We start from the raw sequence: 26,358 nt of genomic DNA on the forward strand, positions 1-26,358 counted from the left end.
GCAGTACAATTCCATTAGAAGAAGAAACAGGTAAATAAGTCCCATACTTCTTTGATGCATATCTACAAAGGCACAAAAGAGTGCTGTTTCCTTTCTGTAAGCTAAATCATTCAGTAAAGGACAATATCACTCAAGTTTTCTTATGTTTGTTCTTTTTGGAACACTTCAGCCAACAGTGCTCCTGCTTATCTTTTTAGCGGGTCACATTGCTAGCGTTTCACTGTCTGTTCTTGGCTTTTCACTGTCTTCCCAGTCAGCTCCTACAACAAATCTGTGGTTCTCAGCCAAAACTTGCATGTTCACTCGTTCTTCCACACACAGTTCCCCCAGTAGTGCCTGGGTCCCTGCCTTCACACTTAGCCTCTTGGAGAGGCTTCTGCAAAGCCTGACCTGCTTTGGATCAGATGCTGTGTTTCAGCTACTTCACTAGAAAAGGAGCATAGTTGCTTCTAACATCTGTTCTGAAGAAAAAGAGTCTGCTGAAGAAGCTAGTTTTAGCAAAGCTCTCTGCTTGTCTCCTTTTCTTCCCTTCTCATCAGAAATCGTTTTCTCAATTGCAGTACTCTGTGGTTCTTGGACACTCAGAGCTCCAGTTTGCATTTGCCTGATTATATTTAATACTCTATTTCTTCATGAATCTCTCTACTTATCTTTGAATCTATTTATATTGTTGATAGCCATGAAGTTTGGTGGCAAGGTTCAAATTTAAATCTGCATTGTGTGAAAAAAATACTTTTGATTTTAGCTCTAAAGCCTGATACTTCAATTTCAGGCCTCTGGTTCCTGCACCTTGAGAAGGAATGAATAATTCCCTATTCACAGTCTCCATCTTAGCCATGACTTTCAGTACAGTGATCATAACCATCAGTCACTGTTTCCTGAGAGGAGCCAAATGTTGTCCTAGTTACACTCTCTTCACGAAAAAAGCCAATCCGTACCTTTTATCATTCTTGCCATCCTGCTTTGAACCTTCTCTTCTCTATGCAGCTTGCACAATGAAAATTGCCAATTTCAGTCTGCTCTGCACTGCTTACACAATTCTGACATACGTCTTCTAATGCTGAAAGTCATTAGATACATGTTTGCTGTTAAAGTTTTAAGAAAATCAGTATATAGCTATTTGCATTGCATTCATTTCTTTAAATAATTTCTAGCATCTTTACTCTTTAAAAGCAGAACCTGAGTTTTGGTAAAGCTGTTGAACAGTGATCCTGAATTTTTAGGATCAGATTAATTCCTAAATTATCTTATTATGTAGTTTATTTTAAGGAAGGCACTTGTCCACTTTCAGTGTCATAAGATAAAAACCCAGGCTTATTTCCCAGAAAGCTTTAGTGTTAACTGGCTTCAGCTCTACACTGATGGATGCATCGACACGCCTCCAGGGTACCAGGCAGAATAATTTATAAAGACAGAAGTCCTCCCCCTCATCAGTTATTCTTCCCTGCTTCTCTCCCTAGCCCTTTACGTAGTTTTTCTGCCAATGAGCTCTTGAACCTCCATTCCATGGTTGTACACCTGCAAATGTCAGCAAAAGAGGACTAGGAAGGAATGGGATCAGGCTTCCCATTTAGATCCATCCAAGTTGCCAGAAAACTTCCTTGCAACCTAAATACACATTCTTCACCTCCTTACCCACGTTATGTTCCTACTCCTACCTCCTGTTTGCTGTAGTAGTAGTGCAACGCATCGGATCATCTCACTGAGCTGACGGATCTACTTGAACCAGTGGTGAAACTAGACCTGAGGTATTTGGCTCAAATGTGGCTGGAGGACCTGGCTAGGATGAGAATGAAGAAAGTTGCTTGCAATCAGTATCGCTATTGAGACATCTGCCACTGGGGTATTACAGTTTCTAAATACCAACACATCCTGGGTTTTATGCCTTTATGAATTAAAATTGTCTAATACTTTTTAATACATTTTATAAATAGCATTATAAATGGTATGTGTCAAAGCTGCTTCAAATTGACTCCCCCCTACTGCTCATCTCTCCTTCTTGAAGTCTGATAAAAAAGTAAAATCCCCCGAATATGTTTCTGTCACACTTCAAGAGGAAAAACAAACAAACAAAACCAAATATTTTTTAAAGCTTTTTACTAGCTGTCTGGCGTTTTTATAGATACACAGACAATTATGTTAGAGTGCTTTAAAGAACAAATTCACTATGCACCAAGTGATTAGCATTTTAAAGCTAAACTAGTCTTAAGACAGTTTAGCTAGACTGTAGACAGTTTCAGCGGGCTGCATTTGAGGGGCACAGATGAGTCTCACAAGTAAAAATCCATACCATGGGAAAGCCTGGAGACAAGCAAATGAGAGGACATCATAATCATTTGAGATTCATCTATTGCACCTTTAGAGTGTAGATGAATGCAGAATTCAGCAAGTGTGATTTTCAGTCCTTGTATCTATACAGGGAGGGAGAAGTGAGAGAAAGTGAGAGAATAGCTTGGGATCACTTATTTCCTTCTGGATTATTTTTTTCTTTTGCTAAGGTAATGAAATAAAAAGTTATGTTAATATAGCAGACAGCAACTTCCTTTGCGGAACTGAACCTGAGGTTCAGACATAGTTGATAAAATCCTCAAGTGCTAGAGACATTTGAAGTGGCCCCATTAAGGAGAGGACAGAATAACCACAAAATGGAATTAAACCTCAAAAACATAACAATGCTTTATAGAATTTCAGAAAGAAAACTAATCAATTCTAGCTGCTTATATGTCCTTACCATTTCCAAGTCACCATTGCTTGGAAGTATCAAATATAATCAGAGTCGGAAAAAACAGCATTGCATTTTTGTCAGGATCAGGCCAACTTCGGGAGTTGTGTGTATGGGCATCTCTTGCTGCCAAGGCATGTTTCAATGATAGAATTCTAGATGAAAGGAAACAGCTTATTTAAATTGCCCAAACAAGGATTACAGGCTTGTCTTGCCAGCAGAATGATTTATTTCTAGCTTCAATTCTTTCCTGCATCCCCTTTTCCAAAGCCTGTTCATCTGTTGCCATGGAGACCACTTCCAGCCCACTCTGCCCTTGCACAGGTTCTGTTCTGGACGATGCCTGCTGCGGCTGCCCAGGCCACTCTGGCCGTGCCTCGTGCTCAGGAGCAGCCAAGGGGAATCAGTGAAGCAGCCTCACTCAGTATGCAGCTGCAGGGAGCACAACTGCTTTAATTTTTACACATAGAACAGGTAGGTAGTGGGAGGACAAGATGAAATGTGGGTGTGCATCGTGACTGCCGCATCTGCTGGGATGCTTTGGAGTTCTTTAGAGAGAAGGCATCAATCACATTCATCATTTTTTAATCGTGTTTTTTTTTTTTTCTTCTTTTTCTTTTTTTTTTTTTTTTCCCTGTGATGTAGATTATTCATAATAACGGGAAAACGGGAAATTAAAAAAGATTCCTTTTGGCTAAACTGGTAACTTTTGCACACACAACCCCGCATCCGTACACCTGGGGGAGCTGCTCTCATGGCAACAACAGACGGGGAAGGCTTGAGCAGTGCAGGCCGTACAAGCACTGCGGGCGGCTGGAACAGGGCTGAGGCACAGCCCTGGGCTCGCTTCCAGAGACCCCCCTCAGGCCGCCCCTCAGCCCCCCGGGGCCTGGCACCAGCTCTCACATAGCGACAGGAGAAGCCTTCCTCCGCCAACTTGCGGCGCGGCGCCGTTTATTTGTGCTTTGTTCCTTTATTTCTGTTGAGGAAGCTGCAATCGGGAGGGCCGCCCCGCCCCGGGGCCGCCCTGAGGGGAGGTACCAAGATGGCGCCCGGAGCTGCCAAGATGGCGCCCGGCCCTTCCCTCAGCGGAGCAGGCGCGGCGCTGCCGGCGGGCGGCGCCTGGTCGCGAGGCGTGACGTCAGGGCCCGCCTGCGGCGCGGGCTCTGTGATTGGCCGTGGGCGGGAGGAACGGGCGGCTTGGCGGGAAAGCGGCCGAGAGGGGCTGGCGGGGCGGCGGTGACGTCACCGGCTCGGCTCGGCGGCGGCCGGACCGAACGGAGCCGAACGGGGCCGAGTGGAACCGAACGGGGCCGAGCGGAGCCGAAGAGAGCCGAAGATTGCCGAGCGCAGCCGGGGCCATGCAGGCCTTCCTGAAGGGCCCCGCCGCCATCAGCACCAAGCCACCGGCCGCCAGGGACAGGGGCGCGGCGGGGAGCAGCGGCGAGGGCAAAAAGCCCCGGCCCGTGCCCTGGGTGGAGAAATAGTAAGGGAGAAATAGCAAGGGCCGGGGGGGACCCGGGGTGACGCCTCAAGGGCTCTCTCTCCTCAGGAGAAGGCTTTTGGGTCGAAAAGTGGCAAAATATTGCCCTGAAACACGGCTGGGATTCTAAAAATGAGCTCGGGCCGCTGTTCACGGTTGGCAGAGACAAACGGCTTCCTGAGAGGAGGCAGGGCAGGGGCACCGGGCGGGTTTCCTGTCAGGGATTTTGGCCCCAGCTGTAATTCTTTGGTATCAGTGTCATCGGAAAGGGAAATGGCTGTTTTGTGTGCTTTTTTTTCCCTTTATTCCATCTTTTCTTTCTGTTCCATAACGAATTGCGTTTCGTGTCTCTGTATTCAGTCGCCCCAAGAACGTGGATGAAGTCGCCTTCCAGGATGAAGTGGTCGCTGTGCTCAAAAAGTCCTTGGAAGGCGCCGATGTGAGTGCGGTGATAACGGCTGCCACGGCATAGAAACCAGCCAGTGCTGAGGAAAACTGCCTGCCCTTCGCTGGTGGGGCAGTGATAACGCTTCCAGAATAGCCAAGGGACTTCCTGGTATTGTGTTGGGAGCAGTGTTGTGTTTCGGATGTTCCCAGTCTCCAGGGCTCACTGTAAAGTTGTCAGCTTTATGTTGCAGTTTGGAATTTTTCTGCAAAAGCTTAATTGGAAAACATCCTGGTAATAATTTCGAGTCTGGAGGAGCCTTTGTTTTCTAGACACTGGTAATCAGCTAGTACTCCAGACGTTCCTTTGCTTGCATTGAACTCTGATGCACAATATGCACTTGTAGCCTCTGCTATTCAAAAGTTTTACCTTGAGACAATTTGCTCTGCAATTCTGGTTTGACTAGTTCGAGACTGTTTGATCCGAAAATGTTCATTTAATCAGAACGTACAAAGACTTAAGTGCTTTGTGTTGGAGTGTAGGGAGCTAAAGTGAGCTGTTATGACAAAACAGGGGAAGACTTTTATGATTTGTTTAGTTCATGCCTCCAGATTTAATTTACTTCAGGAATGTTGTAACATGACCTTGTGACGTCATGTTGTAGTGTTAGAAATACAGGTTTCAGCAGCAACACTTCTGTGTTTTAGTATTTGTAGGTCTGGTAATTAGTAAGGAACTATTGACAGCTAGGGAGAGCTGAGGTATTCCCACCTATTCTGTCTGGATGTATCTGTCTTGTACCATCACTTAGGTGATGGGTTGTCAAGTTCTATTTTGAGCAACAGCTATTTAAAACCATGCAGCTTCTGGATCAGCCGTGTTTCTCAGATGATGAACCTTGTGCTGACTTTTTGCCTCCTGAGTTGAAAAAGACAAATTATAACTTGTCTGTAAGGTGGTTACAGGCTTTGTATTTCACCATAGCTACCCAAACTCTGCAAGTCATTTGAGAAAAAAGTCATGCAAGTAGTTCAAAATATTTGATGCTTTTAAAATGTAGATATTTTTGTTAGTTCTTGAAAGAACTCATTCTGTCAAAAGCAAAAGTTTAATTTAAGGAATGAAGTACCTGACGCTTGTTTCAGGAGTTCTCTCTGACTTTGGAGATTTGTTGAGATCAAAGAAACAGCTGTGACAAAGCACATGACACAAACTTACAGCATTGTTTAAACTTTATTGTTGGAACTGGAGAGGCAGTTCTACGCTAAGTGTCTTGTAAGTATTTTTGAGCTTCTTTGTAAGTATTTGGGAACTTCTAAATAGGGCAGGTCTTTTAAAAACCATGACGTATCTCAATAGCAAATATCTGTCTTATAAATGGAAAAGACCAGAGTCCAGGTGATTTTGAAATGGAGAAATTGATTTCTGCCTGTCAGGACTGTTGATTCAATGTTGCTTTTTGCAAAGAAACTGACATGTTATAGTATTCTTTAACTTTCAGTTACTTGATTATCTTACCGAGAAGAGAGTTAGGGGTAGGATTATGATTCCAATTTATATCCTCACTCCTACTGAAATTTCTAGAAAAGGACTTGGTGTTTATGCTATATGTAGTAACTGCCGTAAATATGGTGATGCCTGCAGGTATCCTGCTTATCCATTTTTTCAAGCTTGCTGGGGGTAACAGATCAGGTTACAGCCTGTTAAAAATATTGCCTCAGAGTTACATGAAGGATTAGGCCGTGCTTGTTGAAAGGCAATGTAAATACTGGTGATAACTTCAACAAGAAGTGAGCATAAAAGAGGTTGAAACAGTAATAAAGTATGGATTTAATGAAATTAGGAAGCACAGATTCTTATTAAAGCTTCTTACCTGCTAATGCATGTTTTGTGATTTAGCACAGAGGCATGAAACTAGGAGTGTTGCAAACACACAGCTTCACAAAACATCTACTCTTACAGTATGCTAACCTAACATGGTGAATTATCAGCTGTCATTCAGTAAGCATTTCTTCACAGAAATCCCTAAAAAGACACAGGGAGGCAATAATGTTGTGGTGTCTAATTAAACTTGGAGAAAACCTTGTGTTAATGTTGAATACTGTTTACTTATTAACCAGGGAACCAACTAGCAAACGATCAGCAGATAGAGGGCAAAACTTGAAATGGTTTTATTTACTATAAAATACTGAAATTCTACTGCTCGTACTTTCCCAGTGCCTACACAGTTGCATCTGTTCTGTGTCTTATCTTAGTTGCTAAAATGGAATACTGTTGCCAAAAAGGCCTGTCTCTTTTATTTTCTGACTGTGGATCATGTGCTCCTGCAGTTCTTGCTGCTCTTTAGATATCTTTGGTTTTGCTGTTCCGATTCTGTCTGCATTGCTTGCTATATCGAGCATAAAATTCTTTAATCTAACTTTAGTTGACTATTAAAAAGTAGAACGCTTATTAGAGGATGAAAATAAATCAGACAGAGATGCTTGTCTTTTTACTGTTGTTTGGAGGGGACTTGTGGATTCTTGTTCTAAGAATGTAGAACTGGAACATCTACTGTCAAAGGCAGCTGTTGTAAAATGCAACTAGATAAGTGATAAGAGGGACTACTTGGAATACTAGTATAGAAAGTTATTACTCTTATGCTTCTTGTTTTCATCCAAATTTTAGTCATGACTAATTTGCAGAAATTTGGTTTTATGCCAACTTAGTTCTCTGTCCCTGTTGTTGCACTGATATATTTATGGAGATCAGTGATGCTCCATCTCAGCTCTTGTTTTGCTAACTTTTTTAAAAGTAATTTGTTATAAATAAGCCCTCCTTTCTGCTGGTCACCTTTCCCAATTTAGATTCATCATCCTCGACTGAGGATGACCTGAACTGTGTGTGGCTTTCTAGGTGGAGTCTTGCTAGCCCCTTGTGCATTTGTGTTGAAAGTGAACTTCTTAGGACTGCTGTGTTACAGTGGTCAGGAACACAAGAACACATCCCTGACTGACAGACAAAACCAAGGCAGCTTTTATTTTATTTCCAGCAGATAATTCCAGACATCTAGCAGATACTTTTATTTAACTGTCTCTCAAATTGTGAGCTTTTATGCTTTGTGCTTTTAACTGTTATTCTATAATTATTACTGCAGTCTTTGCTGTGTTTCTTTCATCTACCCATGTTGGTATGTTTTGATAATGCATTCCTGGTTTTCATACTAAGGTTATTAATGAAAATATTCAAGAGACCAGTTAACCTAATCTATTTGAGAAATGCCACTGGTTTCCTCCTTTGAAAAATTCTTGGGTGGATGTCGAAAAGTATTTGCCAGTGCTATGCATTCCTGTCAGGTTTTGCAAGCATCTCTCTGATTACTCTCAGGATATGTCTGCGTTGCGCTCACTGCAATATTGCGCTGACATTCGCAAGCTACCTTGTACTTACTGTAGTGGAGTTAAGGCAGCAGAGAATGCTCTGAATGGCTTGCAAAGGCAGAGCTGAGAAGGTATGAGGTAGTTAACCTATGACACATTTCATTGCAGCTGCACTGCATGCAAACTGTCTGAAGGGCATCCTTGGATAAATTTGCATGTCACTGCAGTCATATCTATAACAGTGAGTTCTGTAGGCTTTAGTAATCTTGGACTTGACCTGGAGGCAATATATCAAAATAAAATATGACTTCAAAGTGTCTATTTTGATAGAAGGTGTGATGGTGCCACCAAATAACAGCTTGTTCATGCAGTCTTATAAACAGCAACTGTTTATCCTCCTTTAGAGCACCGCGGGCAGTGACCTAGAATTTGATATTGTTTTGCAGGAGGAGTGTATAGTTTCTATCAGGTGCTCAGATTTTCAGTAGGTTTTCCTGTTTTGTGTTGTGTTGTGTTTTTTGTTTTTTTTTTTTTAATGCTGCCTTGCTGTTCCAGCTTCCCAATCTGTTGTTCTATGGCCCACCTGGAACTGGAAAGACTTCCACTATTTTAGCAGCTGCCAGAGAACTCTATGGGTAAGCTGGAATTGAAGTTCTTTGATATAAGCAACTATCACGTGTCTTCTAATTGCGTGCCTGTGGTTGTTGCCTTTTCTTACATAACTTCTGGAAACTTTCTCATACTTTTAAATTCTTGTTCAGGAATAGCTTCATGTTCTAGTTCAGGTCTAAAATGAAATATATTTCTTGTTTGACCCTCATCAATCCCTGATTGCTGTTAGCAACAACACTTCCTTGAGGCTAGCAGCCATGTAACCCTGTGTCTCTGTAACTATGTGTTCCTAGCAGAAAAGAGCATGAAAAAAAATGGCTTGTGTGTGCCTTACTGAACTTTGTAAAGGAATTCCAATTTTAATAGTATATTCAGTAAGCTGTTAGCTAAACACAGATCTTGAGGCACTTCACAAAATGTCTGTGTAATCTTTCTGTTATGCACCATTGAGTAATATCAGACTGAAATTCAGTATGTTATAGTTTTTATGAACTCTGTGTACACTAACCAACTGAATTCTAACATCTGCATGGTTTTGAGTAGTGCTTTCAGAGTAGGCAATAAGCAAAAAATGGATGAGAAGGTGGTTTGATGGTGTGATCTCATCTAATGTTGACTCTGGTACCTTTTCTCTCCCTTGTCTTTAATATTTGTCTCATGTAGTTTTTTGGAGAGGATAACTTCTAGACAACTCCGTGTTCTGTGCCCATCTGAATTCTAGGAATTTAAATTCCCCTGTATTTAATTTTTATTTTTAAATCAGAGGTGCTGCTAACTGCTACCTCTATTATATTTTGTAGATATTTACTTTCTGGTAGTATTGCAGTGGCAGACCACTGCCAGTTACCACATCTGGGGATTTAACTGTTTTCTCTACATTGCTAACAGCTTATAAGCAGAAGGACACGTAATATAGTGCTCTGAGCTTACAAACCCAGCTTCCTACTTTTTCCTTGTAACAGGTGTAATTTTATGCTTTGTTGTTTTCTTCAGTGTGGGAGTCAATTGTAGAAATAGCTAGTGGAAATTCATACCTAACATTTAATTATCTCAACTGTATTTCAACAAAGCATGTTTTTCAGTAATGCTAGCAAAAATAATACCTGCAGTTCAGAAAGGCCCTCTGGCCTATATACTTTATAACATACCATTACAAGCATTAACAGCTAATATGTTGTAATAACAATTTTGCAGTCCTGAATTATTCCGACAAAGAGTCCTTGAGTTAAATGCCTCCGATGAGCGTGGAATACAAGTGATCCGGGAAAAAGTGAAGGCTTTTGCTCAGCTAACAGCATCTGGAAGTCGTTCAGAGTAAGTGCTGAATCCAGGCTGGATCTCTTGGATGGAGTTTCTTGCTTAGGACAAAGCATGTGATTATAAAATTAACCTAAATAATAACAATTCTAATAAAAGATGGGTCAGCACTGGTCTTAAGTTTGTAACAAATGCAGTGCTTTGGCTAGGCTTTGAGTTCATGTTGTTTCATATTGAGAGTTTGAATAACTTTTACTAGTGATGTTAATGTTACACAAGCAAACAAGGCAGGGCAAAAAGGTAAGACTGAGCCTTGTGGACTTACCGATGTGTTGTCTTTGCAAAAAGGTTGCCTGACAACCACAGAAAATTTTATTTGGGTAAATTGTGGTGGATGTTACTTCTCTTGTACCTCTAGTTCCATAGAATTATTGAACAGCTTGGGTTGGAAGGGACCTTAAAGATAATCTTGTTCCAATCCTCTCTCTGCATGGCACTTCCCACTAGACCAGGTTGCAGCTGAGGTTGCTCAGTTTGCAGCATCTCGTGCAAGATGGGTGCTACTTCATAAGATGCTGAAGAGTCTGGTATTAGGTGAGAAGCCCTGTAAAGGGAAAGTCGTGTGTGGTAAAAAATGGATTGAGGAAAGTATCGAGAAGAAACTGCATGCCAGGACTACATGGCAAGAGATAGTCTTGTGTCCTGAAATTAGGCTGTTGTAATATTCTTTGAAGTTCAGGTAAGCAGGAAGCCTGAAAAAAAGTGCTGTGTTAGTTATTAGAAGAAACTTAAAGCATGAGTACATATTTTAGAGGAATTCTGTAGTGTTCAAGTACCAGTCTTTCTATGGGAACTCAGTTTGCTTTCCTTGCCCTTTACAAATACTAGTCCTTTAACTAAAAATGATCATAAATAATTGAATGTTTGAATTTGTTCTATTTGTTATGTAAAAATATTGAGTAACATGTGACTCACCATTTGCAGTGATATTTTTAACTTGATCTAAAGAATGCATGTCTCCTTGTCTTTCAGTGGCAAGCCTTGTCCTCCTTTTAAGATTGTAATCCTGGATGAAGCAGATTCTATGACTTCTGCAGCCCAGGCAGCCTTAAGACGCACAATGGAAAAAGAATCTAAAACAACACGTTTCTGCCTTATTTGTAACTACATCAGCAGGTATGTGAGGAACCTGTTACTTTTTTTGGACTTGTTGCTCTTCCTGTTCAGTACTTCTTTTTATTTTGTTTAGGTTTCAACTTTTGGTTTTTAGTGTTGCAGTCTTAAGGTTATGTTACCCTTGCCTATTGCAATAACTTCATCTGTATGAATGTGGCTGTGTAATCATTTGGCAAGCACTTATTTTTCTGTCTTTCAGAATAATTGAACCTTTAACGTCTCGATGCTCCAAATTCCGCTTCAAACCTTTGTCAGACAAAATCCAGCAGCAGAGGCTATTGGACGTTTCTGAGAAGGAAAATGTGAAAATCAGTAGTGAGGTACCTGAGTGGCTGCCAAGTAATTTTATTGCTTAATCCGGTGCATAATTGCATTGCAGTGAAAGGGACTAAGTCAGCATACTTTTCTAGACTTTTCAATTGCACTATATACAGTATATAAAATCATTTGGATAATATTCTCCTTACACAGGTGAGGATGAAATTGTAAAAGTCTTCCTAAAATCAGAGAAATATCCACCAGAGCAAATTAGAGAATAACTGTAGGGCTTTTTGTTCTGTACTCAGTGTACTTGCATTAAATCAGTATTTCGTTCTGAAATTGCCAGCATGTATCTTGCAACACTTGCAACTTTATATAATTCATAATGTATCCGGTGCTCATTCTTCCTGGATTACATTTCCAGCTGACCAAGATTTGGTTATCACCATGAGGTTTTAAGGCTGGTAGACGTGTGTAATGACAAAATAGGTATGCTATTAGATAATTTTTATTCCTTTGTATTGTTCAAGTACAAAAGAAAGTTCAGAACTTGTACTTCAGCATGTAAAAAGAGGCTGAGATAGAACTTGGTGTAATTTACTCCACTGAATATAACTTTGCCCCCATCTGAATCCATTGCCTCACTCGTCAGAGAGTAACTTAAAAGTTACCACAGTTACAATACAAATACAAGCGTGGGTAAAATGGTGTGGATCATAGCACAGTTGTGCACTGCTATCCCAAGTCTCATTTCAGCTATGAGACCAAGTAACTTGAGAACTGTTTGGTGACACATTTGTAACGTGAAATCCTAGTCCTGAGAGCTGCGGTTTGCATTAGACCTGAGGTAGCATTTATAATAGCAGAAAGGTTGCATTGTAACTTGTGCATTGTGTCTGTCTCTGACCATCTGCTTCAGGCATTACCTGATGTTCTAAAATCAGTTTGCTGAGAAAGTTGTGCTTTCACTGTTAATTAAAATCCAGTATACACATTGCATTTTCTCAAATTCTCTTTCAGGCAGTCTCTTACCTTGTTAAAGTGTCAGAAGGGGACTTAAGAAAAGCCATTACTTTTCTTCAAAGTGCCACTCGCTTAATGGGAGGGAAGGAGATCACAGAGAATATAGTCACTGAAATTGCTGGGGTAAGTGATGCTTTACAGCCTCTCCTGTAACAAGTCTGAAAAGTGTTTGTGTGCTAAGTATAGTTGCTACCTTTATCTGCCTTTGGTCAAGGTTTGATTACAAATAAATGGTTTTATGCTTGTTACCATTGCTAGTAGGGTACTGACACAGTCTCCCAGGTTTTTAAAGACTGATGGAGCTGAGGAACTGGACAAGTAAATGGGCTTTAGGGAAGGACATTCTTCCCTTGAAGGTGTTACCGTCACAGCCAATTGTAAATGTTGAAAGGCTTTCACTTGAATGGAGTGGAAATAGAGGCAATTGCTACTGTCCATGTTTCATAAAGAAGCTTTGAAATCAAACTGTCCACAGACACTCAACCGACAGGAACGATGATGAGTAGAGGGGTGAGAATGTCAGCAGTGCTTCCCTGCTCTAAGCTAAATAATGGCATCTGTCAACTTTTTTCTCTTCTGATCTATTGACTGATCTTGTTGCATTAGGTGCTTTTTTAAAAAAAAATTATGTCCCTGGTGCATCACTGCAGAGAAAATTAATTTGCTGTTTTGCTTAGGCACAGCATGGTGCAGAAAGCATTGCCTATTTAAATAAGTCCTCCAGTTAGTGTCCCAAATAAGTGATAGTGAATTTTGATTTGTGAACGTGACTTCGACAATTCACTGTCATAATACAGCTCTTTAATATCACCAATGTAAGACAAATATTAAAGCCTAACTCTCAGTTGTATTAAAAAAACAAAACAAAACAAAAAAAAAAAAAAAAAAGCTGGTCTGTCTTAGACAATCTCTTGAAAGTGTTTCCCAGCGTAGAGGAATGAAATACTGATTTGACTTCAGTTGTGACTGACTTCTAAGTGTACAAAGTTGAAAGTAAGCAATGTAATTTGTTACAGGTCATCCCTAAAGAAACAATGGATGGACTGCTGTCTGCCTGCCAGAGTGGTTCATTTGAGAGACTGGAAACAGTGGCAAAGGTACAGTCCCCTTAGTGCTTCAGGCTGAGTGTTTTTCTAGGTCACTGCCCTGTGGATTGTTTGTTACTGCGTTGCAGCTGAGGAACATGTGGCCTCAGGTCAGTTGGGAGGCCCCGTTCACGAAGCTGTCTTTTGCCAGTCAGTCAGTATGCTGCTGGTCTTTCCCTTCTGAGGGAGAGTTATGAAAGCTACAAGTGAGATTTGCTACCAGTGTGACTGACTTTCTCCTGAGCTATACTGCTGTCATGTGGAGCTGTTACACTGAAATAAGCTGAGAATTACTAGTGAGACACTTAGCACAGAACATTAAAATTGCATCTTCTGGTCTCTGAACTAGTCACCTTCTTAGTTACACAGAGACCGTGTTAGATGAGAAGGGTCTGCATAAAGCTGTAAAAGGGCATGGGTGTATCTTGTGCACTAGATTGCACTTTTTTATTTTCATAAATTTCTGTCTACTTACATGGCTTCATGGAATACTCTTCCCAATATTTACTGCTACTGGGCACTACTGATTAAGAAAATGAACAAACCCCAGATATCTTTAATTGCTGTGGTTTTTATTTTATTTAAAAAGTTTGGCCCTCCAGTGCTCTGTATGTCTGTAACTAGTCACTACCAGATGAAGAAGATAAATCACAGTTGGCTGCACTTTAAAATGTGAAGGCTGTGAAGCTGTGCCACGTGATTCTGTGGATGCTAAGCTTTCCTAATTTTAGAGTGAGATTGGGCAGGTTCACTGGAGGTGGCTAACTGCTTAAAATGGCTCTAGCTAACAAAATCCCTCAGACATAAATTGTCAGAAGCTGGGAGAATATTGAGGCAAACTTACTGCTGTATGTCTGCTGTGTTCTCCTGGTCTTTCCTAGGTGCTTGCTTAGGGTCACTGTCAGGCTGGACTCTATGGAAACCACCGACTTGCCCTCTAACACTCAAGAGTTCCATAAAAGGTTCCAGGACGGTCTTTCAGTTTAGACAGAATTTTTCAGGTTGTTTTTCCTCATTGTGGTGTTTCTGCTGCTGAATTCCTTCCATTTTCTTCTACCCTGCCACAGAACCTCATAAATGAAGGGTATGCTGTCAGTCAGCTTGTAAACCAGCTTCATGATATTGTTGTGGAGAGTGACGATTTCAGTGACAAGCAGAAATCTATCATAGTTGAGAAGCTTGCAGTAAGTCTGTAGCTTGAGTTCTCTTTAATAATTTATCTTTTCCAGTCTCCATTGGTTAATTTATTTTCTTTCTCTCTGTACTTTACTCTGTTTTTTCATTCTATTTCCTGTTATAATATAAATTTCTCAATTTTTGTTCTGAGAAACTTCCTGAGAAGGAAGTGAGGTCTAGTCAAACTAAATGATTTGCCATATTACTTTAATGATGCTCAAGCAGGTTTGTGGGTGGGCTTTTTTTGATACAAATGGGGAGGGAAAATTAAGATGGGTGTGTGGTGTGACTGCTGGAGAGGCTGGTGCTGGTTAAACTGCAAACTTGTGATGTGGTGAGCTGTCTCACTCCTGTGGTATGAGACAGCTGGCTCCAGCAGCACCATTTTTAAAGGGTTTAAACTTCTCTCCATCTGCAGGAAGTGGACAAATGCCTGGCAGACGGTGCTGATGAGTACTTGCAGTTGATGAGTCTCTGTGCCCTCGTGATGCAGCAGCTGACACAGAACACCTAACTCCTCCAGCAGGAGCTGGCAGCAACTTGGAGCTGTTTCAGGGTGGCTGTGCTTCTTTGGAGCTGTTTCAGGGTGGCTGTGCTTCTGCTAGCAGGTCCCCATGTACCCTTTTTGTATAGTTTTTGCAATAAAATTACTGCTCAGCAGATGAAAATGCTTATGCTGGAGTACTTTTGTTTTCATATAAGTTCATAAATGACAGGTTTAGTCACTTCCTAGTGAAAGGGTAGGTCAGTGGTAGGCATGCTGGGGTGGAGTGGTGCTTTGTCAAAGCTAAGGAGACTCCAGCCCTTTATGCTCAGCACATAGGTTACTGTACAGAAATCCCAGGTCCCTTGCAACTGCAAGAGCTGAAGCCCTCCCAGTTAAAAAAGGAAAGCCAGGCTGCAAGCACTGACATGCACTCACTCCCTTAATAAGCAAGCCCCCCCCTCCCCCCAAGAACCATTTACAATTTAAGTGAATATAGAAGTATTTTATTGAACATTCAAACTTCATTAAGACATGTGCAATATGGCAAATTTTACTGGGTTTAACCCTAACTAAGACAATAGTATGATTGCTTGCTTGCTGGGGCTTAGCAACAGGGTCCAGATCACACTTACCACTAATTAAATACTTTATTGAATAAATACATATCAAACAAATGCATTTTAATGCTCTTATAAAAGTTTAGATTTTGAAAGGCCTTTCCAATTCAATCTGAAGTATAAGTACATACAATAAAGGAAGGTAGGCTAGTTTAACATAATTGGCTGATTTTATACAGCACTTATATCTTTTAGTCCATAAGTAAATTATTAAATGATAAAGAACATCTAATACAACCACTTCTATGGAACTAGGAAATAAATTTCTAATAAAGAAAAAATTTACAGACCCCATGACTTTCCACCCAACCCCAACAGTCTAACCCTAAAGTGGATAAAGCCAGTGGCTTTCCCCACAAGAGCTCACGACAAAAAGTCGCTTCGCTTATCAAAAATCTGTATTTCTGATCCGTTATGAGCATTGAGACAAGATTCAATATATCCCCAAAGAAAGAAGCACAATGCACGTTGTGAATCGCCTATTCAGCAACAGCGAGCACTGCATTCAAACCATCTCCTCCCCAGGGATTAAATGAGATCAGCCACATTCATGGGCATCTCCTCCACTGTAGTATTGTAGAATGTCTCAATGTCTCGCAGAATCCTCTTGTCCTCTTCAGTGACAAAATTTATAGCCACGCCTTTCCTGCCAAAGCGACCACCTCGGCCAATTCTGCACAGAACAGAGAACACATTTACACACAAGTTAACTACTCAATTCACTTTTTAAATATTTTAAACGATCCACTCATTAACTGCTGATCTTTTATCTGCCAGCGGCCAGTTATGCCGTGTACACGACTAGCTGCTAACCATTGTCACATCTGGTTAAGAAAAACTAGCAGTTAGTGCCAACAGTACAGAAGAAGTGTCCATCCTATGGAGAGTAGCAGAGCAGAAAAGGTTACTCTTTTGGCTGCAAAATAAGATCTTTATTTAATGGTTGGTACTGTGGTATGAAGCCCTAGCTGTCTCCCTCCCCTCCATGAGGATTAAAACCCCATACCACATGCATCCAATCCCAAGCACATGGCATATAAAAGGTAACATCTTCCAAAAAGATCAGGCTGTTCCTGCATTAATCCAATTGCATCCAGTAGCACAGAACAGCACATGATTTCTGAATTAAAATTCAGTAAAACTGTTTCCAGTGGGAAAACTTAGTATTTTTGTACAAACAAGCTCACTGCTTGGAAACACAAGGCTGTCAAACACTATCGGTTACGATTTAGTTACACCCACCATCAGTTCTATCTTCCTGCAACTGCACAATGCAGCACCTAGTCATTACGAGCTAAACACACAAAAATGGCTCACAAAACTTAGCAAATAATCATGACAAAAGAAATATATAAATACCGACTCGCTCTTTATTCAAACTGTGCCGCTTACGAATCCACGTCCTAAATTACGTCAACGCCGTTTCTGAGCACCATCTTGTGTCATCAACTGCTGCTATCGACTCCTGTATTTTTTTACATCAAGTAACAAAGCACAGTTTACTTAATTTAGGGACAGTCACTACAGGCAGTTAACTAAACCTAGGGAAAAAAACGCAGTTGCTACCAGAAGACACACACCACAGAGGAAAGAATGCCACTGTGAAAGGAGCCACCAAGAGCAAACAAGGCACATACAACACGAACACAGACTTCCAGGAATGAAGAGTTTTGTACTACTAGTTTGAAAGCGTTAAGGGCCAGTGACTGAGCAGCAGCACCTGAAGATTAGCTGGGACCTACAGAGCCAGCTAACAACCCTGCTTTCAAGATGCTATGCCAGTAATAACTTCCAATAATAGCTTCTGTCATCACACTCTGCAACCTAGAGAAAAATGTAGTTCAGCAGCTGGCAGTTTCCCTAAATCTCAGCAATGCATGGTTTAGCCACTGCTGAACACTTTATCCATCTAAGTTTTCCCACTGCTTTTTTTTTTAATTGTCTGAAAGTTCTGCTCCTCCCTCATTGCAGGACCATATTTATGCAAGTCAGGGCTTTTTGTTACGCCAAAGAGTTTACTTTCTGCTAGTTTTTGTTGTTAGCAGTTACTGTATACATGGATGGATAACACTCCCATCAACAAAAACGACTAACAGTGAAATAGGTGAGGCTCTGTGCTGATTTCTGTCGAGAACACAGCACTTGGTGTAATATACTGACTAGAGGGCAGAGTGAACTAACCTGTGAATGTAGTTTTCACGATTGGTCGGCAGGTCATAGTTTATAACCAAAGAAACTTGCTGCACATCAATGCCACGAGCCTGGAAAGCAATATGAAAGCTTTAACAATTGTCACAGACCTTTGGTTACATTTTTCATCTCCTGATTTTGTTGACTAATTTGTTAGTGATGAACTACAACTGTGTAGTCCATAGTGGAGCATAGTCTTTGCTCTTCCAAAAGGCTCCAGATAGTTCAGGCTACAAGAACCTTCACTGAGTTATGAAGCTTTTGGCACCAGATTAAAACTAGAGCATGTTCACTAAGAGACGACACTCACCAGCAAGTCAGTAGTGATCAAGACACGGCTTGATCCTGACCTAAACTCTCTCATGATAACATCCCGCTCCTTCTGGTCCATGTCACCATGCTGTAGAGTTAAAAAGAATTAGAATTATTACAGTTCTAGTTATCAGTTTCAGTATTCCAGATTGGACTATCCTCTCAGAACAAAAGGATGTATGAAACCCAGCGTCCCTACCTGCTGTGGGAACGAAGCAGGTAGGGATAGAAGGAAACATTTTTCTTTTAGCAGGGGGAACGATAATACAGCACCACACAGCTATATCATAACTTTTCCTGCTTTAACTTAAGCATAGCTCATTAGGGATTGAGCTATGTACATGTCATTGCAGAAGTTGTTTAAGTATCAGTTCTTACCAGAGCTGAGACAGTGAAGTCTCTGGCATGCATTTTCTCTGTAAGCCAGTCCACTTTTCTCCTTGTGTTCAGGAAGATAACAGCCTGTGTAATGGTCAGGGTCTCATACAGATCACAGAGAGTATCCAGCTTCCACTCCTGAACAGAACAAAAATAACAGGAATAAAAACTGAGGTCATGGTCAAATTAGGGCATGCCCTAACATGCATTTATAATTAACATAACCAGAGGAATATGTGAGGTAAAGTTTCTGCATGAACTGTTGCACCAAATCTTAGGACACAGGACACTGGACATTAAGAAAGAGGTCCACCCTAGTCGTTTTCGATCCAGTGCATCGTTTTTCTTCTTCTTGCATGTACTCTACTAGCATTATTGCAGAAACCAAAGCTGAGCCTCAGTTTCTGCAATTTTAGCACAGTGCTTTAACAAGAAGGTAGAAAAAAAAAAGTTTCTTAACTCTCCTAAGCAGAAGCACAACTCATACCAACCTCTCTTTCAACGTTAATGTAGAATTGCTTGATACCCTCCAGTGTCAGTTCTTCCTTCTTCACCAGAATACGAATGGGATCTCTCATGAACTTTTTGGTCACTTCCAACACATCCATTGGCATCGTAGCCGACAGCAGCACAACCTAGAGAACATTTACTCCATGTCAGCACATACAACAGATATTAGTTTCAGGTTCATCACCCTCAGAACACTGAAATCAACCTTTAAATCAGTGACTATCATCACCATTATCTTAAAACACAGGTCCTGACCTTCTGCAAAGCCAAGGCAGACAGGACAGCACACAACAGCTTTAATTTAGACAAGGACAGAAACTCAGTTGTCAGTTACTTGTGACCAAGTCTGAAGCCACCATTTCAATCATGCCTTTTTTTTTACCTGGATGTTTGTGCTCAATTTCTGGAAAATCTCATAAATTTGATCCTTAAATCCTCGGCTCAACATTTCATCAGCTTCATCCAGAACAAACATTTTGATCCATTTAGGTGCTAAGAAAAAAAGGAGAACAGTTCATGAAGTTTTAAGAATACATTAAGTACTTTTGCTAATGTTACTCTCCCTTGGGACTGAGTAGTCCCATACCATCTGTCTAGGGTGACAGCAAATCCATTACTTCAGCTCTTTACAGAAGTAAAATTTACACTAATGATTTCTCATCAAAAGCAAAGTTCAACTCATACTTACAAAGGTAGCGTCTGTTTAACATATCAAACACACGCCCTGGAGTTCCAACCACAATGTGTGGAGCTTCAGCCTGAAGCTTCTGCATTTCATTGCGAACATTTGTGCCACCAATACAAGCATGGCATGTTGCTCCCATATAGTCTCCAAGGGCCAGAATTACCTTTTGAATCTAGGAGATAAAAGCCATCCATTAGCAGCAGCTACTGCTACCATCAGTCCTTTATCACTGTTGCTTATGGACTATGGGCTAGACAATGATTACACATCGCTAATGACTACAGAAGACTTGCTACTGATTTTGCCCAACTGCTTGTTAAATATTTAAATTGGTCTTCAGGTCACCCTTACTAGTTAGTTGTTAACAAGCAACTCTTCCTAGCTAAGTAGATGCATGGAAGGCCTGCAAAGCAAACTCGGACTTTGTACTGTGAATACATGCATGTAAAGTACTTGCAGGAAGCTCCTACAGAGTGTAGAAGTGTGCTGCTATATGCCAGGCTTTGAAGTCTCATCTCACAAATGTCTTCAGAGTAAAAGAGTGACTGTACCATCAGTCAGAGGATAAAAGCCAGCATTACTGATTTATATTAGTGCTAAAACTAAAGTATCCTACAAGCTTTGTTCAGGCACTTCCACTTACTAAAATAGAACACTAAGCCTTGAGGGTGAAGTAAGCATGCAATATAACATTAAGTTGAAAAGACATCACGGATTACAAGAACAATGAAGTGACTACATGCGCACTGCAGTTTCCACGTTGCACAACTGCACGCAAGTTCAAATAGCTTCCAAAGTCTTGGTTTCCACTCAGAACACTGTACTTGAGTAAGGTGTTGTTTTTTGGTTTTTTTTTTTTTGGAGATGCTCCCTCAGAACTACATGCAGCATAGGAGCTGGTTCCTGCAACTCTGCCCCAGCACACCCTCCACATGCAGCGCAATTTGACTTTTTAAGCCTGCAGAGAACTTGTGGGACAGAAGCCAGTTTCATTTCCCCATTACTCAACATAAAGAGGGTTCTGAATGGATATTGGTTAACAGCCCCTTAAGAAGTCAGTTTATCATCTCACAGTTGTGAAACCTGAAACCTATGCAACACACAAGTAGCTTTTGTTTTTTAGCTACACTATCAATACCTGTTGAGCCAGTTCTCTGGTAGGGGCCAATACTAGTGCTTGGGTCTCCTTGAGATCAATCTCCAACTGCTGCAGGATGGAAATAGCAAATGTGGCTGTCTTGCCAGTACCTGACTGAGCTTGAGCAATCACATCATACCCTAAAAAAAGTAGGATACACATTTACTGTTCCCACATAGGCGATTCATATTTTGTTTTATTGTATTCCTTTTGAAATAAGTGATCAGCATTAACAAGTTCTCTCCATTTCAGGTCAGCCCCGAAAGATGGTGTACCATCATCTCACTTGTTCAATAAAGATTAACAACAGGCATCAATACAAAAAGCTATTAGCATATGCTTTTTTTTTTTTAATATTTCCCTTGTTATCTGATATTAGTAATAGCACATGAACTGTTTGCATACCTTTGATGCATGGAATAATAGCTCTCTGCTGAATAGCTGAAGGCTTTTCAAAACCATAAGCATAAATGCCCCTTAGAAGGGATTCTTTTAAATTCATATCATCAAAATTGTCAACAATCTCATTCCAATTGCTCTGCAATGAAGAAAAAAATACGTTATTGCATTCACCATCCCTCTGCATCAACGCTCAAGTCCTTCCGCGAGGTCATGTGCTCACCTCAATGACACCATCGGGCTCCATTCCCTCGGGGCCGCCATGGTCTCTGCCAGGGAAGAGAACAAGCGGTTGGTTAGCACAACATGCAGAAGGGAGCTCACCCCCCTGGGCTGCCAAGAGCTGCGTCTGCACGCTGGACCCCGTGACAGATCATTCCAGCAGGTGCTCTGATGCTCTGCCAACGGCCTAAGCCTGCTGCTCTCCCCACCGCCCGCGATCCGCAGCCCACCTCCCCGCAGCCGGTAACGTGATACGAGACAATCCGGGACGATCCGAGCCCTCACACCCCGCCGCATTTCAGGCTGGTGGTGGGAGGGGGTGCAGCGAAGCCAGGCCCCCGCCCGCCCCCCTTTGCAGCGCCCCCCTCCCGAGGCAGCCGCGCGGGGAAATGGCGGCGCCGCAGCGCCGGGCGGGAGCGGGGGGGGGTAGGGGGGGGCGCTGCGGTTCTTTCCCCCCCCCCCCTCCGCCCGCGTCACCAAGTCTCGCGAGAGCTCCACCCCTGGGGTTGCGCAAAGCGGGCGGAGGAAGGCGCCGGGCGAGCGCCCAGAGGGCCGCACCCCCCCCCTTCCCTTTCGTCTTCCCTCCTCCTCTGAGGTAAAAAAAAAAATGGACTCGCCCGCCGCAGGGCCCTCAGGGTTTGGGGCGAACCGATGGCAGAACTACGGGAGGGGTGGCGTTTATTAATAAAAAAGGAAGAAAAAACGTAACAAAGCGCTCCTCTGTTATAATTATAAAGCGGCACGGTTAGGTTAAAGAAAATAAAAATAGCCCTTTTTCGGCATGTGTGGTTGCTAAGGGAATCTACAGCGAGAACGCGAACCCTGAGGGAAAGAACTAGATCCCTTGTGAAGTCAGGGGGAGGCGGGATGGAAGCATCTAGAAGCTGTGGGGGCAGGGCACCGGGCGCCGTCTCGCCGCAGAGCGCTCGTTGGAGCGCCCCCCTCAACGATCCCCTGCGCTTCTTCCCCCCCTGCGCCTCCGCTCAGGCTATGGAGCTCCCTGACGGGGGAAAAAAAGGCTCGGGGCCTCTGCCCGCCGCGCCATACCTGCTATAGTCCGCGGAGCCGCCTGACATGTTCCGATCACGAGCGCTGTCCTCAACTGAAAAGGCAAAGCTTCCGCGGCGGCCGCTTTATATACCCGCCCCGCGGCCGGACTCGTTGCGCCTCGCGCTGCGCATGGATATACACCTCACGCCACAGCCAAAACCCCACGAATCCCCCCCAAACCGAGGCCCCTTCGCTAGAGATCCCCCTGAACGCGCTGCCTGAGCTGCTCCGAGGGGGTTCTGGAGCCCCTCGGGGCCGCGAAGCCGGCGGAGACAGGGACTACTTTTTCTCCCCCTCTCCTCAGAGCGCGGCAGGATATTGCAGCACTGGTGGGGTGACGGCTCCGCACTCCTTCCTCCCGCTCCGCCTCCCCCCCCCCTTCGCACGGGGTTTCCCATCCCGGCCCCTGCTGCAGCGCCGAAAATGGGGGGGGGGGCGCGGAGCCGGGCTGAGGGGCGGCGAGTGGGGCTGGTGCGGTTCCTCACCACTGCGGTGTTATTTTTAAATAAAAAACATAACAACCATGATAAAAAACGTGTCTTTTTTTTTTTTTTTTGGTAAATCTGCATGGAAATGGGCGCGATGCGGGGGTGGGGGGCTTCCTTGGGCTCTCTTCTTGCTCCTCACATGCAGAAGCGACCCCCGCCCACACCGTTGTGCAAAGAGAGCCCCAAATTCTCCCTTTTCGCCCGCTGAGGGGTGGCGGTGGTGGGGATGGGGTGAGGTTGGGTGGGGGCCTCCCCGCAGGATGGGGGCAGCGCCGGGGGGAGCGGGAGCTGCGGCGGGAAGGGCCGGGAGGTGAGGAAGGCAAAATGGTGGCGCTGAGGTAACGTGAGGCAGGGCGGCGGGGCCTCCTCTGCCGGGCTCTGAGGAGATAAATCCATCCCGGGGGGTTAAAAATGGATTATATATATATTTTTTTAAATGGGATGAAGGCTTCTTTGGTGAGTGTTTGTGGGGATTGAGCTGGATGGGTCCACAGGGCGCTGCTCGAAGTGCGGCACCGCTACCTGCGGCCATTCCCCAGATAGCAATGCCCCTGAAAAACTTGTCAAGAGTTGGAGGTCAACACAACCCAAAGGAAGGCAGCGAGGAAAATATCCCTCTGCCAACTGGTTCGATGGAATCAGGGATCCTGCCCATTGCTTGCGTACTGTTTTAAGGGAAAAAAAAAAAGGTTTCAATACACTTACCAGGTTCTGCGATAATATGTTCATCGATATTTCTAATGTAGGCAAATAAAGTAAGTTGTAAGCAATAATTTGTACCAACTGTAATGGGTTTTACATGAGTCACTTCTAGAATTCGTTTCCATAGTGATTATATATGAACAAATGGAGTCGGTGCTTGAAAAACTCGACCCCTTTACTTGTCTAGAACATTGTAAATTGTCTAGAAATGTCTAGAATATCTGTAAAGATAATCTCCGAGAGACTAAATTACAATAGCTCTTCCCATGGTAGCATCAGCTGGGGCAACGTTATCTGTAAAAATAACATCGCACTTGCCAATATCCAAGTGAAATTATATAAACGCAGCTTCGCTGTTGACCCACCGTAAAAATCGCAAGTTTTGCCCCCCCCACGCTGGACGGAAAGGACTGAGGGATGGAAAGGACTGAGGATATTGCTTGGTTTTGCAATTGTGGCAGCCCTGTGACAGTGACTGGAGACCTTCCTACATGACAGCAGTTTGCCTGGCCCCATAAACGTCTGGTTGTAAAAGCACCAGGATGAGCTGCAAAAAGGGCCTGAAAAACTTAGGGCTAGCACAGTTAAATTTCCCATTAAAAATGACATTCAGTCTACACTGAAGAACTAATACTACTGAGTATTTTTATTAAGAACTCTGAGCAGTTATTAAAAAACCCGTAGAATGTAGATACTTTAAAATATTTTATTAGGCCTTACTTTCTTTGCAAAACTGAGTGAAAAAGATTTATTGGCATCTGGGAAACTTAGGAAGGCAATCCATCATCTTCAACAGATTTTAAATGCCTTTTTAATAAACATTTAAGCCATCATCTCCGATACCTGATTTATCTTTTCCTGTAGACAAATTAGCATCAGATTACTTCAGATTACTTACGTATTCAAACCACTTCGAACATTCTGTTTTCACAGAAGTTAATTTTAGAATAACAAGGTTTTCACAGCTTTCTTTAAGGATAATTATGGAAAATTAAGGATAAACTCTGATTTGCTATAAGTCTTGTTTTATTCCACTTGACATCAGGTGTGGTCTCCAAACTTCATCCCATTCAAAAATAAAATGAAGAAAATGTTTTTTTACCATTAGCTTCAATCAAGGGACACATTTTTAAATTGTTTTTGTTATTTAATATCTGTAGTAACAGCATCTGGGAGTCTCTCAATCCAGTGCCAAGATTTCTTTATTCAATAATTCATATGAATGTTCAACATGAAATTCATATGAATGTTCAACATCAGTAGGTACAGAGAAAGGAATCCAGTGTTTCCTCCAGTGAAAATCATTGACTCGTTTCACCAAATGAAAAGAGGAAGGACTTCTGTTTCATTAACTTCAGATAAGCAAAGCTGAACCTGTCCTCTTTGTGTGAGACACTACAGTAAAAATCCAGGATTGTCAGCCACGACTAGAATGTAACAGACCTGGTCTAACTGTAGCAAAGGAAAATTTTGGGACATTGTATACTCTTAAAGGCTGTGTTCCTGAATACACTGTTTGAGAAATACCTCTTTGATTACAGTAGTGCAAACGGCGAATTTGCTTGTGATCTCGTATCTAGTTTGTGTATTTTTAGCCTGGTGGTAGCCATGCTCTGCCTGGGTTCTAACCATGAAGTGTCATAAATGTGTCTGAAGGTCAGATTTTGTCACTGACAAAATCTTGGATTGATGCTGAGATTTGTTGTATCCCTTGGCGTTAATTTTATTAAGCTTTCTAAAACAGTCTCAACTGAAAGCTTGTTCCTCAAGGACCAGGTTCATGTTATCATCAGGCAGAAGTGATACCAAAAAGATACTAAATGCTAGTTTAGTCTGTGCTACTATTATTAGGATCCATGGCCACATTTATGCGTGCACACTTCAGTAGAAGACAAAAGACAATCTTGGTGAATCATGAGATCTTTGGTGGGAATGAGCATAATAATTATGCATTTATTAATATGGGGTAACAGATGGACTAGCTGGTTTAGCAGCTGGGTTTCCAGTCATTATTCATGCAGATCGAAGTAAAGAATCGTGTATCTAAAGACAGCAGTAGGAGTCAACACCTCCTGAAACTGAGCTCTAGTTGAGCAGTCCCTGCTCGTCAGTGTTCTGGCAATGTCGCAGTTTGCATTAGGAAATTTCAGAGATCTCCTTTTAGAAATCTCATACCGTGATCTGAGCGTACCATGAAACTGCCATGTACTTCACGTGAAACATGGAAGACCCCAAGTTCCTCTCCTGCACTGAACTCTAGTCGTTGCTGGAGTTCATGCCATGTATTTCGTGATTCCCACAACTAGTGGGGCAGAGAAAGTGATTGTAGACAGAGTTTATTCAGTGTAGGCTGTGCTGAGGATCAAGATGACTTGTTAGGGTGTTGTTAGCAAGAAGTAATGTTTTTCAATTCATCATTCCCAAAGGATCCTGCCTAAACAAAAGCATGCTTCCTCGGATGTAGGAGTGGATAGCAGAGATTCTGGAAAGTCTCCAGCCGAGAGAGAAGGTTGGAATTCCAGGAGACCCGTGCTTGTTATTTAACTGCAGTCACAGGGCTTTATTAATGCTAACTCATGTGTTTTTTTCCGTCATTCCACTGAAATTACAATCTGAACAAATTAAATAACAGCAGTTTATA

General features: G+C 42.4%; 2 protein-coding genes, 1 long non-coding RNA gene and 3 other non-coding genes across 7 annotated transcripts in view; 2 read left to right on the plus strand and 4 right to left on the minus strand.

The window, feature by feature from the left end:
* The first annotated feature begins 3,869 nt into the window (after positions 1–3,869).
* Positions 3,870–15,094, plus strand: RFC4 (replication factor C subunit 4). The gene is made up of 10 exons (XM_027464360.3): positions 3,870–4,208; positions 4,566–4,644; positions 8,505–8,584; positions 9,756–9,875; positions 10,851–10,994; positions 11,194–11,314; positions 12,276–12,401; positions 13,295–13,375; positions 14,431–14,547; positions 14,958–15,094. Exons 1-10 carry the CDS (start codon positions 4,084–4,086, stop codon positions 15,051–15,053), a joined length of 1,089 nt encoding a protein of 362 aa, XP_027320161.3. The 5' UTR covers positions 3,870–4,083; the 3' UTR covers positions 15,054–15,094.
* A 419-nt stretch (positions 15,095–15,513) lies between these two features.
* On the minus strand, positions 15,514–22,638 carry EIF4A2 (eukaryotic translation initiation factor 4A2). Of its 2 annotated transcripts, XR_011811457.1 has the most exons (12): positions 22,525–22,638; positions 21,479–21,524; positions 21,262–21,394; positions 20,857–20,996; positions 19,722–19,890; positions 19,416–19,525; positions 19,015–19,158; positions 18,524–18,661; positions 18,144–18,233; positions 17,825–17,904; positions 17,003–17,108; positions 15,514–16,316 (listed from the first exon to the last, which is right to left on the minus strand). XR_011811457.1 is itself a non-coding variant. In XM_005024657.6 (11 exons), the coding sequence occupies exons 1-11, from the start codon at positions 22,551–22,553 to the stop codon at positions 16,172–16,174; spliced, it is 1,224 nt and encodes a 407-aa protein (XP_005024714.3). In that variant the 5' UTR covers positions 22,554–22,638; the 3' UTR covers positions 15,514–16,171. The 2 variants fall into 2 exon arrangements, 1 of the variants encoding a protein (XP_005024714.3); XM_005024657.6 differs by lacking the exon at positions 17,003–17,108.
* Positions 18,321–18,448, minus strand: LOC113844643 (small nucleolar RNA SNORA63). The gene has a single exon (XR_003499357.1). It is a non-coding gene; the product is annotated as a small nucleolar RNA SNORA63 (small nucleolar RNA).
* LOC113844651 (small nucleolar RNA SNORA81) lies at positions 18,781–18,961 on the minus strand. The gene has a single exon (XR_003499365.1). It is a non-coding gene; the product is annotated as a small nucleolar RNA SNORA81 (small nucleolar RNA).
* On the minus strand, positions 21,074–21,144 carry LOC113844653 (small nucleolar RNA SNORD2). The gene has a single exon (XR_003499367.1). It is a non-coding gene; the product is annotated as a small nucleolar RNA SNORD2 (small nucleolar RNA).
* Positions 22,639–23,269: 631 nt separating the features above from the next.
* The window catches only part of LOC110353630 (uncharacterized), a 100,948-nt gene continuing 97,859 nt past the window's right edge, over positions 23,270–26,358 (plus strand). The window contains exon 1 of the long non-coding RNA XR_011811512.1: positions 23,270–23,353. This is a non-coding gene — a long non-coding RNA (uncharacterized lncRNA). The remainder of the gene's footprint in view (positions 23,354–26,358) is intronic.

Source organism: Anas platyrhynchos, chromosome 9 (genome assembly GCF_047663525.1).
Source record: "Anas platyrhynchos isolate ZD024472 breed Pekin duck chromosome 9, IASCAAS_PekinDuck_T2T, whole genome shotgun sequence".
Lineage (NCBI taxonomy): Eukaryota > Metazoa > Chordata > Aves > Anseriformes > Anatidae > Anas > Anas platyrhynchos.

Coding starts and splice junctions, on each gene's coding strand:
- RFC4 (XM_027464360.3), top strand. CDS start 4,084: ATGCAGGCCTTCCTGAAGGGCCCCGCCGCCATCAGCACCAAGCCACCG. Junction 11,315..12,275: donor ATGTGAAAATCAGTAGTGAG/GTACCTGAGTGG, acceptor ATTCTCTTTCAG/GCAGTCTCTTACCTTGTTAA. Junction 13,376..14,430: donor GACTGGAAACAGTGGCAAAG/GTACAGTCCCCT, acceptor ACCCTGCCACAG/AACCTCATAAATGAAGGGTA.
- EIF4A2 (XM_005024657.6), bottom strand. CDS start 22,553: ATGTCAGGCGGCTCCGCGGACTATAGCAG. Junction 20,997..21,261: donor TATTATTCCATGCATCAAAG/GTATGCAAACAG, acceptor TACTTTTTTTAG/GGTATGATGTGATTGCTCAA. Junction 18,234..18,523: donor ACTTCACTGTCTCAGCTCTG/GTAAGAACTGAT, acceptor TTAACTCTACAG/CATGGTGACATGGACCAGAA.